General features: G+C 44.0%; 1 protein-coding gene across 1 annotated transcript in view; it reads right to left on the bottom strand.

Annotated features, from left to right (window-relative positions):
- DNMT1 (DNA methyltransferase 1) overlaps window positions 1–19,564 on the bottom strand; it is an 862,083-nt gene that overhangs the window by 64,525 nt on the left and 777,994 nt on the right. The window contains exon 32 of the mRNA XM_044084674.1: window positions 2,795–2,885. Within this exon, the coding sequence (XP_043940609.1) occupies window positions 2,795–2,885 (91 nt within the window). The remainder of the gene's footprint in view (window positions 1–2,794; window positions 2,886–19,564) is intronic.

Raw genomic sequence — 19,564 nt, 5'->3', positions numbered from 1 at the left:
GGGGAAATCCAACGTCATAGCAGACAAGCTAAGCACGGCAATATTACTCCCTCACGAGTGGTCTCAATCAAGAGGTTGCGGAGTTGATTTTCCACAAATGGGGCCAGCCTTGCTGCGACCTTTTTGCCAGCCGCATCAATTCAAAATGCAGAAGCTACTTTGCCCTGATACCACCTCCCGGTCATCCCCAGAGAGATGCACTTTTACACAATTGGCCCCCGGGTCTCCTTTATGCATTTCCACCCTTCCCTTTAATACCCAGATTTCTACAGAAAGCAAAATCGCTGGGAAGGAAGGTTATACTCATAGCCCCCTACTGGCCTCGACAGATTTGGTTTCCGTTTCTTCACCATCTGTTGGAGGATCCATGGATCCTGGACCCAGTTCCGGACCTTCTGACGCACCCGTCAGGGGACCTTCATCCTTCTCCACAGTCCCTGAAACTGACTGCTTGGCTAATCCACTTCCCCTAACTGCCAGGCTTCATTCAATTTCAGAAGATACAAGACAGATTCTCTTGTCCTCTCACAAGCCATCTACCAGGAAATTATATGGCAGCAAATGGAAAAGGTTCTCAATTTGGGCCAACGCGCAGAACATTGACCATTTTTGAGCTCCGCTATCTTCGATCTTGGAATTTGACAAAAAATTTTCAGGAAGGGGCAGCAGCTGCTACAGTTAGAGTTCAGTTAGCCATCTCAAATTTTCACCTTGGTCTTGATGGCTCAAATATGAGCCATAAATTATCCAAAACCTTCCTTAAAGGTGTTCTTCATACGAGACCTCCGATCAAAATTCCCTTTTCTCTGGAATTTAAACTTTATGCTGTCTCAACTTATTCTTCCTCCCTTTGAACCAGCTTTTTCTTGTGCTTTAAAATTATCGTGGAAAACAATTTTTCTTGTGGCCATTACGTCTGCCCGCAGTGTGCCAGAATTTCAAGCATTATCCATCAGACCACCCTACGTGATCTTCCATGCTGATAGAGTATCTCTCAGAATGAACCCCTCATTTTTACCTAAAGTCTGTTCCGAGTCAAACATCAATCAGGTCACTGAACTACCAGTGTTCTTCCCCAACCACTCTAACTTAGAATATATGCTGCACAAACTTGATGTCCACGGACAGCTCAGATTTTATCTTGACAGAACTAAGGATATTAGGAAATCAGATCAACTTTTTGTAGACTTCTCAGAAGCAAGAAAAGGCAATCCAGTGGCTAAAACAACCTTATCTAAATGATTATCCGATTGTATATCCTTTGTTTATGAAAATGTGAACATGCCCAATGCACAAACCAAAAGCTCATTCTACCAGAGCTGTCTCTACCTCTTCTGCTTTTCAAGCTAAATTGCCCCTTGACTATATTTGCGCTGCAGCCACTTGGTCTAAACCTCATACCTTTATCTCACATTACAAAGTAGATAAGGCTTCTAGGAACAGGTCTTCCTTTGGTTCTACAGTACTGAAGAACATACTCGCATGAGCCACCCAGGGTTGAGGGTGCTAGGGACGCTACCCATCAGTGAGAATAATCGGCGAGATTAACAACTTCACATATAGAAGTTAAGTACTTACCATAACGTTCCATGTGAGTTGTTTATCTTGCCTTTATTCTCACATCCCTCCCTCCTTCCCCCTCCTGGCTGACTGACTTGGAGGCTAGTGCCATCCCGGTTATTCAATATTTCTTTCCCTTTGGGTACTCTTCTTCGTAGATATACTAGTATGTATAGGTTGTATATATGTACAGACTATTATTCGCAGCAAAGATCTGAGATAATTCTAGCAGTACATGGTGGGATAAGGGGCTGGTCTCGAGCTACTGGCAAACCTTGAGCTTGCTATCGGCCGTGTCGGAGCAGAGGATTGGCTCCAATCCATCAGTGAGAATAAAGGCGAGATAAACAACTCACATGGAACGTTATGGTAAGTACATAACTTCTATTTAGTACTCATAGGTGGAAACCTGTTCTTGTCAGAGAAAGCAATACAATTTTTTTTTTACTACTACGATAGTATGTCTTCTATAGGCACACTTATCTGTTCCAGGAATGTCAGACTTCAGACAACTACCAAATTATAAAAAGCATCATAAATACAGGCAAATGTAAGAAATGTGTTTCACAAAGAGATTCTCATATGGGCACAAAAGGGTTCTCTGAAACTCAGCCTGAAGTGAAAAATGAACAAAAGAACTAAAGGACTACTTCTTGGGAGAAAACAGCGTTAGCTGCATTCCCTTTCAGCTTTAATTCAGGTTGATAGTCTGGCTTGTGGAGAAGCCCAGCATCTGACCAGGGCATCCATAAAGCTACGGAAGTCTGACTGCACCAATGAATGTTTGCCTAAGGATAATTCTCATGGCTAAGTGATCATAATGCAACAATGACTCATACAATACATAGCTATAACTTTTGTCATTTGCTTGTACAAGCCAAATATTTCAGATACAGCACTTTGAGAGCTTGCTCTCCCCACAAGGCAAGCAACAATCTACAGTTATAAGTGTATGAAGCACAGGGGTGTAAGTTGCATGCTCCTGCTCAGGGATGGCTAATTTAGCTATAGTCAAAACAGCAGTTCATTAATTGTGAACAGTGGATAGTCAAGTCTTCTGCTTTAGGGGAGCTGATGTACAACCATCCACTAGCGGTAAATGCAAAACTCTTATGAGCAATGTGGATGAAACATCTAAACAGTTACCACAAACTGTTTGAAGTTACTCCAATCAGTGACTACATGCCACAGGAAGCCACTGGTACTCTGGTGTCTTAATAGTGAAATAACATACCTGCAATTAATTCTTTCTGACGTTCTATCAGACATAATTTGATCTCCATGCCAATTGCTTTAGCCAATGGAGGTGGGACAGCATTGCCAACCTAAAACAAAGCACAAGGAGCATTAACATCTGAATTTTCTAACAAAATATTTAAACAAAAAAAAACACACACATGTAAGATAGGCAGTCATAACATTGGATAAATGTGTGTATACAAATACAAATAAATGCATCACAACCCACCAGTCAGGGAAATCAAAATAGCATTTTTCATTGCATTAACCTCCTTAGACCCTGAAGCTATACTAGGTCATGGTCCTCTCTCACTTGACAATGCCATTATAAAATGAGTTCTACTGCACTGTACTGTTTAAATCCCCTACACTGTACATACCACTCAAAGAAAGTCTATTGGATTTAATTTTATTTTTAAAGTAATGAAGTCAGAGATCCAGCACGCACACTTCCTATCCTGAAAGGGACCAGAGGAAATTGAGCACTGACACGAGGTAAGCTATTAACCAAATTGAGTCAAGGGCTCATCCTTAAGGAGAGGAAGTCTGCATATATCCTTGGCCAAATAAATGCTACTGTAATTAAACCCTATTCATACTCTGTGGCAAGTCACTGCAGAACTATGAACTTCTTAGCCTAACTTTGCAAACTTGCACCTACCCAGCTACTGACGCAGAAGGAATGTACAGAAAAGGAAAGGCACACCCCCTCTGCACCTTTATTCTTTCTAAAGTGCCTGTAGAATTGAGCTTAGCTTGAATTTACTGGAATTATGTTTACTGATCCAGTCTTCCAAGATTTTTTTTTTTTTTTTAAGAGATTACAATAATAATAACTATGGGCTAGGCTTATAAATGCCCTTGGGCAGATAGCCTAGTACGAACCTATGAACCTATATACAACTTTCAATATGTCGGAATCAGCACTCTGTACTTTGAAGCCAAAATGTATTCCATTATATCCTATCTACATCAATAATTACAAAATCATTCTTCAGTTAATGGAAGATTTCATCTTAAATCTTAGTGACAAAACTGCACTGATTTCACCTCTGTCTAGTGCAGATAGAGATAATAATCTTTATATGTATACTATTTATTTCTATTGTAATAATTTTCATGTTTCTCTAAATAGTCCAGCAATCAAGCGACAGGCTGAATGGTAATCTTTTATGAAAGCTCACTGCTGGTTGAAGAAAATGCTGCCGGCAGTAGTGTTTTGCTTGAACGGCTACTGAGATATCATTAGCTATTTCTACATTACATATTTTTACTGTGATTATTGTGGCTTATAAAATCTAGTTTAAGACCTAGAATTGAATGAAGGCAACCACTGTAAAGGTTACTTTGTGCTGAACATGTTGCCATTTACAGTTTTTTAGTAACACATTGTCCAAGAGATATGAAAAATAAGTTATGTACTTACTATAACATTCCATGCAAGTCGTTCATCTCGCCTTTATTCTTACACATGGGTTCAGTGCCGACCCATTGGCTTTGAGTCGGCCGCTTTACTAGCTGAAGATCTCAGAGTAGCTAGAGGCCAGGCCACTACCCATGATGCTCTGTCCTACCTCAGATCTAGTTTGCTGAACTCAGCATGAACAGGTGTAACTCAATAAATACTCCAGCCAGAGTAAAAAGTCCTAGAACAAGACTACCAGACCCAAAGTCTACTTGCTCTTCGAGACCCTGGAGAGGGAAGGTGGGTGGGAATGTAAGAATAAAGGAGAGATGAACAACTCACATGGAACGTTATGGCAAGTACACAACTTCTTTATGTGAAGTTGTTCAATCTCACCATTTATTCTTACACATAGGTAGTGTCCCAAGCACCCTAATCCTGGGTGGCTCAAGGGACTATATTCCTGAGGACAGTGGAACCAAAGGAAGCCCTGTCCTTGGAGGCCCTGTCCACTTTGTAATGAGTGATAAAGGTATGAGGCTTATACCAAGTGGCAGCTGCATAGTGTCCAAAGGTAAACGAGCCGTATAAGCCGAAGTGGAGACTGCTCTAGTTGAATGCGCCTTCACACCATGCTCGGTTTGGTTCGCTGAAGACTAAATAAGTTTAATGCAGTCAGTTAACCATTTGGAAAGGGTAACTTTAGAAATGGGGCAATCCTTTTAGTGTCAGCATGAGATACAAAGTTGGTCAGATCTTCTAAATTCCTTTGTCCTGTCCAAACAATCTTAATTGTCTGTGGACATCAAGTTTATGCAACATGTATTCCAACTTATTAGAATGATTACTGAAAAAGGTTGGAAGATCAATAGTTTGGTTTAGATTGGTCTCAAAACACACCTTTGGCAGGAATGAGGGATTAGTCCTCAGTGATACTCTGGATGGAACACCAAATATGGGGGTTTGATAGAAAGGGCTTGAAGCTCAGATACCCTGCCTGCTGAGGTAATAGCAACCAAGAAAATATTCTTCCAAGAAAGAAACTTCAACTGACAGGATGATGCAGGCTCAAAGTGGGGAAGAATAATATGTGACTGCACACAATTTAGATTCCAGGGAGTAAAGGGTTGTCTAACAGGTTGCCTAAGATGAATGGTGCCCTTAAGGAAGGCTCTACATAATCTGTGAGACATCAAATTAGAACCTTCAGCCCAGAGGTGAAAATTAGAGATCACAGCCAATTGAACTAAGTGGCAGCTGCAGCACCTGCATGAAAAAGCTTAGACAGGAATTCTAGGATACTAGCAATCGGGGCAACATAAGGATCAATGTTATTCTGAGAGGCCCAAAAAGCAAATTGCTTCCATTTACTAGCATACAACTTTCTGGTGGAAGCCTTATGCGAAAATACAAAAATGTGCTGTACCTCCGAAGAAAAATCATGTGACCTGGCTAGGTAGGGAATCAGAGCAGCCAAGCTGTCAGTCTGTGGGAACGAAGGGAGGGATGGAGGGCCCCTGATGAATGTGTAAGTAGGTCTAGAACTGGCTCCAGAGTCCAAGGTTCCTCCAGATGATAGTCGGAGGAAGGGGAACCAAATCTGACTAGGACAAGAGAGGCCATGAAGATTACAGTCCTTTGCAGGGTTTTGGCTTTCTGCATGAATTTCGGAATTAGGGGTATAGGTGGAAAGGCATACAGGAGTCCCGGGGGCCAATCGTGTACGAGTGAGTCCCTTGGGCTGTCCTCCCCCTGAGGGGGATTCAGAGCAAAGTAGCTTCTGCATTTGGCATTCATAGGGGATGCAAACAGGTCGCAGCAAGGCTGGCCCTATCTGCAGAAAATCATCTCCGCAACTTCGTTTTTGAGACCACTCGAGCGGTAGCAGAATGGCTCTGCTCAGTTTGTCCTTTATCACGTTGGATTTCCCCGGGATACGAGTTGCTATCAAAGTGCCTGGTGGACAACCCACTGCCAAATTCTCAAGGCCTCTCAACACAGGGGGTAAGACTGTTCCCCCTTGCTTGTTGACATACCAGACTACAGACATGTTGTCCGTCTGTATCGCAATAGTCGCTAGAGGCAGAGTCGCGGAAGTGCTGCAACACCAAAAGCACCACTCTCAGCTCCAGAACACTGATGTGCAACTGACAGTCTCCAACCAGGTGTCTTGGGCTGATCTGCTCTGAAAAAGCCCCCCCCCCCCCAGAAGCGTCCGTGGTCACCTTGGCTGACGGCAGAGGAAAAACAAATAGTCGACCCACTGCAACTTGGCTGGTCAACACCATCAACCACCAGCGAAGATCCTTCTTGCGAGTCCATAATCATGATTAAGAATGACATGGTAAGTTGTTGGTAAGACCACTGGGTGAATATTGATCACTGAAGAATACTCATATGCATACGTCCCAGACGAACTATGAGCATAGCTGCCATAGTGCCCATTAGCTTCAGTACTTGATGGGCCGGTACTTCTCTGCAAAATGTCCGAGACCTGGTTTCAGAGAGTGGTTATTCTGTCCAGGGGCAATCTTACTGTGGCGGTGGTGGTGTCTAGTTCTGCTCCGATAAAAGATACGCTGCGATGGCGACAAAGCAGACTTTTCGAAACGGATAGTGATGCCTGAGAGCAGAGATTGAGTGTGTGATCCCTGGACAGAATTAGTTGATGCCTGGAGGCAGCAGTAAGAAGTCAGTTGTCCAGATACAGAAACACACTGAATCCTAGACACCTCAAGTGAGCCGTAACCACTGCCATGCATTTGGTAAATACTCTGGGGGCTGCGAGTCCAAAGGGCAGTGCTCGGAATTGGTAGTGACTGGTTCCCAGCAGGAAATGCAGATGATCTCTGGATGGCCTGGCCATTTTGATATGGTAGTACACATCCTTGAGATCTATAGAGCACATCCAATCGCCCACTCCGAGGAATGGGAGAATAGACTGAAGCGTGACCATCTGGAACTACTTCTTTACTAATGTGTTGAGTCTGCTGAGATCCAAGATGGGTCTCCAGTCTCGTCATCTTTGGAACTAAAGAATCTGAAGTAAGTTCCGGATCCTATCTGGTCTGCTGGGATTGGCTAGATGACTTTTTCCTGCACCCTCTGGATTTCTATGGGTGCTTGATCCCCGAGACTGGGTGGAACGTCTTGGATTGTTTTGCCAAAAGGTGGGTTTCTAAGAATGGAATAATGTATCCTCTGGTAACAATGCTTTGTACACAAGAATGTTGTAATTCCTAGCCATGCATCTGGATACAAAGCCAAGTGACCCCTAACTGCCTCCAGAGCAGGACAGTAGGGACTCCTTTCAGGAGCACTGATAGGGCTTACCAAGGAACTGATCCCTGGTTCTGTGGACCCCCTCTGCTGCCAGGATGGAATCTTCCATTATTACCCCCTCCTCTGCCACTGGAGGGGGGGGGGTGAAACTTACTGGGCGTCCTAGGGACCAGTTCCATAGTATCAGGAGAATCCCACGTCCTTCGAGCAATCAACTCAAAGGGCGGAATCACCCAGGAGGTGGAAGGTTGAGACCCAAAGGCCTCCAGGAGCACAGACTCATCCTCCGTAGGGCTAACGGACTGCCAGTTACTCCTGTGCTTTAAGACTTCCAGGATATCAAAGGCGATATCCTCAGAGGGGGACCCTTCAGATTCCTCTAAATCAGTGTCTGATGTCAAAGAGTTGGAACCTCATCAGTGGGGTCTTCTGGTGAGGTCTCAGTAGAGCAAGGGTCACCCAATGGAGTTACCTGAGGCTCCAGGTCTCGACGCTTCACAGGGACCTGAGATGTAGAGGCAGAAAGCGGCACTTTAGGGGAGGAGGATGGACCTGACGTGCGTGTCTTAGATGACATAACCCTCCTCATGGCATCGAAGGCACCACTGCTCCGACCAGAGGAAGCCACCGGTTCCAAAGAAGACTACAACTTCCCCGGAGACAAGACAGTGGGCTCCAAACCACATCTGTGCCGAAGCCCCAAGAGGAAGGGTCAGAACTGATGCATTGGTTCAACCCCCCCCCCCCCCCGAACCAACTAGTGAGTGTCTACTCCCAGACTCTTCCAATGGAACCCAAGTAGTCAAGGTTGACTGAGCCAAAGGCACTGAAACAGGCCTTGGCTCCAAAGGTTCCACAACCATCAGATCCTCCTCCAAAGGCCCTGCTCGGCTTGGAGGAGTAGTCACAGCCGGTGGGATGGTCTTAGGCCTTGAGACCTGTTGGGTCGAGGCCGATAATTTAGCCAGTGCCGGGTTCTCCAGAACCCTCTGCACCACCTGGTCCACATCCGAAAGGGTCCTTGAAGAATGAATCGAAGGAACTGAAGGCTAGGTGACTGCAATGTTTCGGAGACCAGCTCCAAGACCAGGGACCGGCTCTGAAAACCTTGCTCAGCGCGAGGCTCCAAAGACTGCGGAGCCGGCGACCGCACCTTCACAGTAAGGCTGGGAGGAGATGACTTGGGCTCCGAGGACGCCTTCGAAGACTTCGACCCCTTTGATGACTTGGAAGTCTGGTCAGCCTTGTCTAAGGACTCCTGGAAACCCGGCTTCAATAAGCCTCTGCTAGCTTCCTTCTCTCCAGTAAAAACCTACTACTGAAGGAATGGCAAAGAGAGAGCAACCCTCCTGGAAGTGAACAGGCCCCAAACAAACAATTCACATGGGTGTCCGTAAATTGACATCTGCCTGCATTTTGGACACTTCTTGAAGCCAGATTTCTGTTTCTCCTTATGGTCAGACATTGTAATAAACAGCACCACAGAAAACACTGACTGATCAAACACACTGTAAACTCCAATAATTTGCAAGTTCTAGGTTGTTAGATCCCTGAACAACCATCAACCTTATTCAAAGAATATACAGTAGCATGAAAACACTTACTGAAAACTAACCACACTGCAAACTAATTATAAAAAAGTCCTAAGTTGCCAGATCCCTGAACTGTGAGGATATATCTAATTATATAAAGACATAAGCACACCATCTAAACACACTACTTATAGTTAAATACAGACAGGGGGAACTAAAGAACGGCCAAAGGCCTAAGAGCAACCGCTCTGCAAAGGAAACCAGTCAATTTTTAAATAAACTCAAAGGCTAAATACCCCAAAAGCAGCATAACTATAATAACTTTAGATATAAACGCAATCAGCATACTATTGCCAAAAGACAAGTAAATATGTAAATAAACTGGCATGGGCTCTACAACGACCTGCGATCAGTTGCAGAGGCAAACTAGATCTGGGGTAGGACACAGCATCATGGGATAGGGTCCTGGCCTCGAGCTACTCGGAGATCTTTACTTAGTAAAAGCAGCTGACTTGAAGGCAATGGTTCGGCTCCGAACCCATGTGTACGAATAAACGGCGAGATTGAACAACTTCATATCATCAGTTTGAACAGAGGCAAAAAAACCCAGTTAAGGCTTAGATTACACCCACAGGGAGTTTGAGTACAAACTCAAAAGAGCTCCACTGGAAGGAATGAGTTGAAGGAACAGTCCATGAAGGCCAGATGAAAATATCTACAACATTTATCTGTAATTATTTCCTTTTGCTACTACTGGGTAGAGTTTGTAATTAGATGTGAACTGCTGTATCTTTTAGGATTCTATAATACACAATGCTAAATAAACTGAATGTTATTGTGAGTATATAACTTAATGTTAATCTATATTTACACTACATCTGAATGCAACTGATGTTGCTGTCACCTGGCTCTAGTCAGAAAAATGTTTCCACAAGTTCACTTACCTAGTTAAGGTAGTCTGCAAGAAGTTTAGCACCACTGTGCTGGATAAGACTGAAAGCCATCAAGGTACACATCTACAAGTATCCGCTTTAACTTTGGCAGTAAAAGATGAATCATTACGAGAAGGAACATGCCTCTTCGAGGTCTTAAGAGGGAGCATCCCTCTCTCTCGAGAAAGGGAAAGAATTACAGAAAATTAAGGCCTAGCAGTTTGCCGACAAAGGTGAACACCCAACATGCCTACTCAAGCTTCACATAATTGCTTTTCACCAAAACTGATGGAAGTGGCTTTATTAATGCTTGTGCAACAAACAGATATACAATGACAAATGTGATGAACCTTTGTCTCATTCCAGTAGTCCATCAAGCTGGCAGGGAACACTGACCCCGTTTTCCCCAACGGCTCTTGAGTAAGATAGGAGTGGGATCCTCATTGTCCAGGAGATGGACAGAACAAGGAGTCACTAGAGGTGTGCTCTGCTGCACCTTCCCTATGGCATTTGCGGATGTGGAACTAATATGGGTCATACCTAGAATTCTAGCAAGTCTTCAAAGGACTTGTGTGTTGGACACAGTTCCAAGAAATGATCACAGCCATGAAAAGTTTAAAAGAATAAAATTTCTACCTAGAGGGATACCCCAACATCAGGGAGGAAAATGAGATCAAACTGCTCACACCACATTATCCCTTCCTGATAATCCAACTTTTTGATAATCTTTTCAAGAATGTACATTGTGATTTCATAATTCTACAGAAGAGAAATATTTACAGGTGATGTCTGACTACCTTGACCTCAATTAGTCACACCAAAAGGTTCCTCTTCTCGTTCCTGTGGAAACAATTAGCATGCAAATCTGTAGAAGAGCTCCCAGCAGTGTCTCGGGTAAAACTTCCAAAGGCCAGGTACTCACTTCTGGCTTATTTTCTACTGTGACTGGATTCTCTAGGATTGCACAAACAGCTCTGTCATGACCCCCCCCCCCCAAAGGGGATTAAACACTTGGATCCTTGATTTCAAATGCAAGGAAATCATTTGCTACTTCAGACAACTGTTTGCACCGCTAATCAAAATGCACTCTATCACATGTAGTGGAGCAGTCAAAAAAGAATGTCAAAGTAGTGCTCTAAAATCCAAAATATCGCTGTGTTCTGTTCAAGTAGTGTAATTTTTATTTATAGTTTTGCATTTCAGTTAACTGTTTGGAGTTCTACTGCTTTCGTTTTAGTTTTTGATTTTGCCTTTAAATCAATCGTTCTGAAAGTCTCCAACACTCAAAATTGCCTTTTCAAGGTAGTTTAAGTTTTGCTGTAACATTACACTTGCTAGTCATCTTTCTTGGGGTTATTACATCAAGAGGTTATCAGTGCCCTGTACAACACAAACACTCAAAGCAAAATGCATCTATAAAACTTCCCTTAGAATTGAAACCTGTAACTTAGTGTGGCTAAAACAAAGCCATTGATTGGAGACAAGCTTACAGCAGTCGACACATGGTGTCTTAGTGCTTAAACCAGAGTGCTCTCCAAGGCACTACTATACCTCTCAACCTCTTAGAGCAAAACATCTGGACAAAGCCACAAATAAAATTGGGGCAAAGGCCCAAAATTAGGGACAAGTTTTAAATATTGCTCTTACAAACTTGAGTAGAACAGATTTTGTGGTTTTGCATTAGCATGAATTTTCTTAATGGTGTGAAGTCTGAAACTCAAATGTTTGTCATTTTCTAACTTCAGTCTTTAATGATTTGCCACTAATTTGCCAGGAAAGCCACAATTTTATGAAAAACGGACCAAAAAATAGAAGACAAAAACCTGGACATTCTGTAAAGATTTGTACAGGTGAGATGTATGGGCACTACAGATTGTATGGTGTTATACAGTACAGTTGGTGTACCCTTACCAGCAGCCAGCCGGAATACCAGAGTCTTTGGATTTCTGCATCGGATGCTGTCTCTTCTTCCAGGACGTCAGGTCATCAGGGGTATAAAACATGCAGCTGATGCCATTACATCAGTTTTTCCTGCCCCAGATGTCAGGTGCCCCCACAATAGGAAGCAATTATATGGTATGGTACACACCCATTAAAAAGCAAATACACCAGAAAAAACATACTAAACAAGAAGCAAAGGAAGAGAAGTCAGGGGGCTGGAGGGAGGGTAACCAGGACTGCACAGTGAATACACTAATATCTACATTTATGGTAAGTGTAGACAACTGTGCTATGTTCTTAGTGTTTCACTGTTGCAGTCATCACATTTGGGTCGATTCCCAAAGCTAAGGAAGGGAGGAGGAAGTTAAAGAGCATTAGTGCCAGCTATTAAGCCCTGCAAGACTGCAGTGGCAAATCCAGCTCTGGATTTAGAAAAGATAGGCATGTGGTAATGCTTGGTGAGCTTCAGGTAGCAACTTCTAGGATGTCCCTGGTAAGGTCTCCTGAGAAAAGCCACAGAGGTAGATGCAACCCAACCCTGGTGGAAAGTGATCTTATCCCCTGTGGGGTAGGTTTTCCACGGTGCTTGTAGCAGAAATGAATGCAATGGGCTATCCATTTGGAAATGGTTTGCTTTGAAATGGGCCTTCCCCTCTGCCCCCTGCAGCAAAGCCAAGTAGCAGCTGTTCAGATTTTTTGAGGGGCTTAGTCCTGTCCAAATAAAATCTAAGCTGTCTGTGCATGTCCAGAGAGTGCAGTATTTGTTCTCCTTTGTTTTGTGGATTAGGGAAAAAAGTAGGCAAATGAATGGACTGATTTAGGGCCACACTAGACGCCACCTTGGGCATAAAGGATGGGTTAGTCCTGAGGGAAACCCTGTCCCCGCATGGAAGATAATTAAGGGTTCCACTGCCATGAGGGCCTGTAATTCAGACACTCTTCTTGCTGAAGTGATGGCTAGAAGGAAGGCTGTTTTCCAAGAAAGGAATTTCAACTCTGCTGTTGCAGCTGGCTCAAAGGGAGGGGGGGGGAGCTTTTCCAATACAAAGTTAAGGTTCCAGGCTGGAGTGAGAGCTCTCCTGGGGTCTTAAATTTTTGGCCCCTCTAAGGAATTGTTTTAGCAAGGGGTGAGAGAAGAGCGGTGTCTCAGTATTATAATATGCTGAAATGGCAGAGGCATGAACTTTGACCAGGATAGGCCCTTGTGGAGCATTTCTGTTAAGTACTGTACAATATGAGGTAAGCTGGGCACCGTTGTGCCCATCCCCGGAGCCTGGCTCCAGGAACAGTATATTTTCCATTTTCAGCATAAGATTTTCTAGTACTAGGCCTCCTTGCCTCCAGAATGACATCCAGCACCTGCTTACTGAGGGATGCTAGAGGAGAGCTCAAGGAATTAGCCAGGCTGCAAAGTTCAGGGTTTAAAGCTGAGGGCGCAGAATCTGGCCCGCCTGCTGGAACAGCAGGGAAGGGGTCTGAGGCAGGTGCCATGGTTGCAGCAGTGTCATACTGCACAAGAGGGGGGTACACCAGTTTGGCATGGCCAGTCTGGTGCAATCAGTATTGTCCTTGGCTTGTCCTGTTTGATCTTTAGTAAAACCTTCGAGAGGTGAAGCAGAGGGGGAAAGGCATAAACAGAGAGGCTTTCCCAGGTAAAGGCAGGGCCATCCACTTTCCAAGCTTGACTGTGGGGAGTCCTTGTGCAGAATTTATTCAATTGATAATTTTGAGGGGAGGCAAACAAATCTACCTCTGGAGTCCCCCATTTATTCCTCAAGAGGTTGAATATTTTGGGTTCTAGTTTCCATTTGTGTGGGTCCATTACATTTCCGCTTAAGTCGTCTGCCAGTGAATTTAGTTTGCCTGGCAGGAACTGAGCTTGTAGATTTACTTGGTAGCTCAAGGCTGTGTTCACAGAGCCATGGCTAGGTGCGGTCTGTCTTTACCAATAGTTGTCCTGGAAAAATACAGTCTTTGAAGATTGTCAGAGCATTCTGTACAGCTAACATTTCTTTTTGATTGATATGCAGGTGCATCTGTCTCGGGTTCCATTTGCCCTGAATGCACTGCCCTGCCATGTGAGCCCCCAATGCACTCTGATGAGTGTTAGGGTTTGAGAGGCAGGGAGTAGAGTGAAAGGGAGTTCCTTGTGGTAGCAGGCCTCTGCCCACCAAAGGAACTCTTCATACAAGGAATGATAGAAATCATTGTTTCCAGGTCTCGACAATGTTGACACCATAGGCTTTTTAGATACCATTGGAGTTTCCTCATATGCAGTCTTGCATACGGAATTAGTAGAATGCAAGTGGCCATGAACCCCAGGGCTTGCAGTATTTTCCTTGCAAACAGCTGGAGTTGTGGCCAATATTCTGAAGTAGGTTGTCAAATAAACTCCGGAGTGAGGAATGCCATCCGGGAAGCTGTGCTCAAGCTTGCTCCCAGGAATACAATCTGTTGGTAGGGTACTAGGTGAGATTTCTTTTAGTTGATGGTGTACCCCAGTGAGGTTAGAAGTTTCTTTACGAATGCCAGGTGGTGTAACAGCAAGTCCACTCTGCCTGAATCACTCGTCCAAGTATGGGTAAATTTGATTTCTCTGCCTGCAAAATGCAATGGCTGGAGCTAGACACTTTGTGAATACCCTGAACACAGTAGATGAGCCAAAGGGAAGTGCAGAGAACTGATAGCGCATGGAGCCTGCCCTAAAGCATAGGTATTTTTGCATGCAGGGCGAGCTTTCCCCCTAAGGGAGCAGGTAGTTGAGCAGGGCTTGGAAGGGTTAAGGTTAAGTCATTGTGCCATTTTTCCGTAGGGGGGTGGCTTACTACTCCCTGCTTTGGAAGTGGGAGCCCCCCCACTGCTTAGGTCTGTGCGTAGCCTGAGACTGTAGCCTAGGTGGTCTGCTGTTCCTGGGTTTGGACTGAAGGCCTGGGACTGGAAAGGACCAGTTCTTTGCAGGCCAATGCCTACTGAATCTGGAAGGCTGTACTTGTAGGAAATCTTTAACAGTTTGCATAGATAGAGTTAAGTGTTTTCCTCCATCCTTTTGAGGACTTCTGCTTTGTTGCCAAAAAAAGCGGTCCTGATTTAAGGGAGCATCCAGTAATTTAGCTTAACATGATACGGCACGTTTTGTTCCTTAAGCCAAGCATGCCTTCTACGTACAGACCCAGTGACAGCAGCCCTGCAAGATTCTTCTAAAGCATCAAAACCACATTGCAAAGTATGTTTACCAACTTCTTCTGCAGAATGCATTAAATCTTGCAATTGTGTGTTCAGCAGTCAGGAATCAACATCATTTTCTGTTTAATTAGTCCCATAATATGCTACTGATACTTTAACATATCAAACTGGCAATTTCAATTTAAAGCCCTAATGGCCAAAGTAGCAGAAGTGTATACCTTCTTACCCAATCTAAGGCTCTAGAATCTCAATTAGAAGGGGTAGGATTGTTGGCAGCAGTAGCCTTAATGCCTTTTGGTCCTTGGGAAATGGTCTCTGGATCTGCAGAAGGATTCTTGAAGAGGAACTTGTCAGATAATCTGTAGTATCTGTCAGGTTTTCTGGAAGCTGGAGATAAAGTGTCTGGGGTAAGGCTAGATTCCAAGAGAGCATCTACAATGTCCAGAACAGGAGGGATAGCTAAAGGCCTGTGTTGAGCAAGGAGTAAGAATTCCCCAAGTCTCTTTTTGGACTCATCTGGCTTTCCCAGCAGAAATGCTCTCCAAGAGTATGCAAGGTTTCACCAAAAGATCTTCTGGAGGAGAAGCAGAGGGAATGGAATCCTCTGCATCAGAATCCTCATAAGTAGATAAGGGCAAATCCTGGTAATCTGAAGGAGCAGAAATATCAGATTCCTGATCAGAAGAATCAGAAAGAAATTCAGTTCTAGGTCTCTTAGAGGGGGAAGGCTGGCTTCCCCTAATCAAGGTAATAAGGTCTTCAGCCATTCTAAGCATTTGAGGCATATGGGCCTGAGCTTGCAGTTTGGTAGTTGGTTTTCTAGACGTAGTGCGAGTTTTTGGCTTGAGGGATTTGGAATTTCTGGAGGGAAACAATGGCGTCTGTTTAATATGAACGTCTGTAGGCCTGAATTCACTGTCAGAAGCCGGTGCCTGCACAGCGGCTCCAGACCCATTAAAAGGTTCAGACATCCGCAGGTTCCACAGTCGAAGCATCTCGCAGCATACCGGACTCTGAATGGGTCTCAGTGGAGGCCTGTGAATCTGAAGTAGCGGGTATCAGGGGCTGCGAAAGCGCCCGAGTACCAGCGGACTGGCGACTAGCTTAACAGAAGCAATGTCAGCAGTTTTGGACCTATGCGGGCTGTCTTTTTATCCTTACATTTTTTCGGAAGATCGGTAGTCTGATGGCTTAAAGCCATTTCGGAGTACTGAAATAGAGTACGAAAGTAACTGGCTGCAAAAACAGCCAGACAACAAATAGTTTGGGGGTTGATCAAGGCACAAAACAGACAGTTAGGGACGTCGTGGTCTGGGCCTAAACAGGGGATGCAGTAAGAATGAAAATCTCTGAGGTATTTGCTTTCCACAGGCAAGACAATTGTTAACTTTTACTGACATCGGTTGGAGCAAGAAAAAGGCTCCCCAACGGGGTACTGATCTGTTTTGAAGACTTCGGGTCTGAAACTCAAACGAAAATTTCAGGCGACAGCCGACCCGGTACTTGCGAACTGCTTCTGCTTTGGGCACCGCACAGCAAGAAAGACTGATGTAATGGCGTTGGCTACATGTTTTATACCCCTGACAATCTGACATCATGGAAGAAGAGACAGCATCCGACAGAAATCTGAAGACTCTGGTATTCTGGCCGGCTGAGAGCTACCTGCAGGCAGCTAACCCAAATGTGATGACTGCAACAGTGAAACAAGATCAGAGTGCTTTCCACAACAGCGAGCAACTTTACAGTCATATTTCAGATCCGCTGTTAAAACTGAAAATGTACCTGAACTTTGTCAGTTACCTCCTCAGCTTATTTTTCACCACCGAGTTGCCAGGTGCTCATATTTGAATTTGAGAAAAATCGGCTTGTTACATAAGATAACTAGACTACATACATAAATTCATTATGTGCTTTATTTCTGGTTATATAATAAGCACTAGTTAAATTACCCTACTCTATCATATAACTGCTCAGACTCATTCTACATGATCTGCTACCCTTACATAAAAAAATACAGTGAAGCCCCACTCCCTAGGGAAAAGAAATGTACTCCTTGCTTGTTTCATGAAATTTGAATTTTGCTTGCATCTTCTGAAACATTTCAGCTAGGCAGCTTACAACTACTTCTCCCAGTTACACTCAGCATATTTCTTGCATTCATACCCGAATTAAGTGGGCAGAACTGTATTACAAAGCCCCAAGTGCAGGTGCTACTTAGTGCATTTCTTTACAGAGGATTGAGGATTCTTCTTCTGCAGAGCTTTGTAAATGCTAGCTCATTTCTGACACCAGCTGCACAGCTCTCAACCTCTTCTCAGAAACTAGACACAGAAAGAAATAAGGGGTAATCAGGCATTTTTAAAATATTAGAACCGTTAACTCTATATGCTGACAGAACAATGAGTTAGATTTTTTGGAAGTAAAAGTAAACCGCTCTTATCCTCAATTTGTCAAGTGTAATTCACTACCTTCTTTTATCTTATTATTTATTGCCAAAGAAAATGTGTGAGGATGCAGCGGTGTAGTAAAGTTTCCATAAATGAATGCAGACATTTGTGGTCCCGGTCGAAGCACCACCTAATTTAACTATAAAACACTATCAAATTGTGGCAAGCTGAAATATTTAATATAAACATTTGCGGTACAGAAACTCAATAGTTAAATGATAAAATGTAGCCATAAACAGAAACTAAGATCTTCGCATTTTTTAACTGAGTAGTTAACACAGATTAATTAGAATTAATATTGTTTGCAGATCAAACCACCAACATAGGCACAGATCCTGCAAAAGGATAAAATATATATATATATATACACACATATATATATATACACAAACACACACTGGATATAAAAAGTTTACATATCCCTGTTAAAATGCCAGGTTTTTGTGATATAAAAAAATGAGATCAAATTATTCCAAAACTTTTCCCACCTTTAATGTGGCATATAGCCTATATAATTCAATTGAAAATCTGTTAGGGGAAAAGTATAAAAAATAAAAAACATACAATACGCTGGTTGCATAAGTGTGCACACCCTTAAACGAATACTTTATTGAAGCATCTTTTGATTTAATTACAGCAGTCTTCTTGGGTAGGAGTCTATCAGCATGGCACATCTCGACTTGGCAATATTTGTCCACTCTTACTTGCAAAAGTGCTCCAAATCTGTCAGATTGTGAGAGTATCTTTTGTGCCCAGCCCTCTTCAGGTCACCCCACAGACTTTCTATTGATTTAGGTCTGGAATCTGGCTGGGCCATTCCAAAATTTTAATTTTCTTCTTTGCCCAGCTCCAAGGTTCTCAGTTCCGGGCTCCGATCCTTCTTTGGGCAGGCCTGCCTTCCAGACTATGGGGAGAGCCCTGGCCTCTTGTAGGCTCACAGCTGGCTCCATCCCATTCAGAGTGTCACATCTATGTATCCTCTTGGCCCACAGCTGCCCCAATCTGCTACACAGGGGCAGCGGGCACAAAAGCACTCTGGCAAGCCCATCTCCAGAGTAGGAGCTGCTAGGAGACTCAACTGCCAGAGCACCAGGACCTGTAGATGGCACCAAGGAAAAAAACAGATGATCCAGGGATCCCAGAGCTAGCAGCCAAGTCATGGTCCCATGGGTGGGTCAGCTCCGACAGAGCCAGCGACCAGAGTGTTTTGGAACCAAGGTAAGGTCCACCACTGGCACTGGGAACATCAAAGTAGAGGGCTCCAAGACCTGCGGAGATGTTGGAGGAAGTTAAGTGGGAGTCCTTGGAGAGTAAACCTCTGCTCTGGATGGGAGACAAGTCCTAGATGAAGCAGGGAGACCTCTGGCTGCGAAAAGCTGATCCACTAATCTGGACATCAAGATCCGAAAGGCTCCTGGAACGGATGGACATCAGAGGGCCATTCTTGCCTTTCAATGAATGGGCTTAATTGCTGACCCAAGAAGGGGTCTATAGATGGGGAGTACTTGGTCTTGAATGTACTCTCGACCTTCAGCACCGTGGTCGGTTGACCAATACCTTGCTTTGTAGGGGAGGAAGTAACCAGTATGCTAGGGGAAACTATTGTTGGTGCCGTAGGAATTTTTGAAGTTTCAGCAGTCTTCAGCACCATGGGAGACGTGACAGGCTTCAGTGCCGCAACAGTAGTAGTTGGTGTCGATTCTGGTATCTTGGGCCTCAGTTCCAAATGAGTCATCACCTAGCACTTAGCAGATTTTAATTCCTGTAGTTTAGTAGATACAGGAACTTAATGACTCCTTTTCTTGGGCTTTTTTTTGGGAGATTGATGTCTCTGCCTCAGACAAAGCCTCACCAAAAGGGCATTTTAGCAGCCCTTTGAGGATAGGTTTGCTGCACCTCTCTGCAAGGGTTCGAGCACTGAAATCCTTTCAGAGATCATACAGCAGTTGAATTTCCAAATGTGGCACCCCCAAACCAACACAAGATATCCATCTGAGTTGGGCATCTTCCTGCCACATTCCTCACATTGCTTGAATCCTGTGA

The sequence above is a fragment of the Protopterus annectens genome, chromosome 9.part0, assembly GCF_019279795.1.
Source record: "Protopterus annectens isolate FY-2018-M chromosome 9.part0, PAN1.0, whole genome shotgun sequence".
NCBI classification, from domain to species: domain Eukaryota; kingdom Metazoa; phylum Chordata; order Ceratodontiformes; family Protopteridae; genus Protopterus; species Protopterus annectens.
The sequence above is the reverse complement of the archived record's forward strand: the minus strand, read 5'-3'. Positions and strand labels throughout refer to the sequence as shown.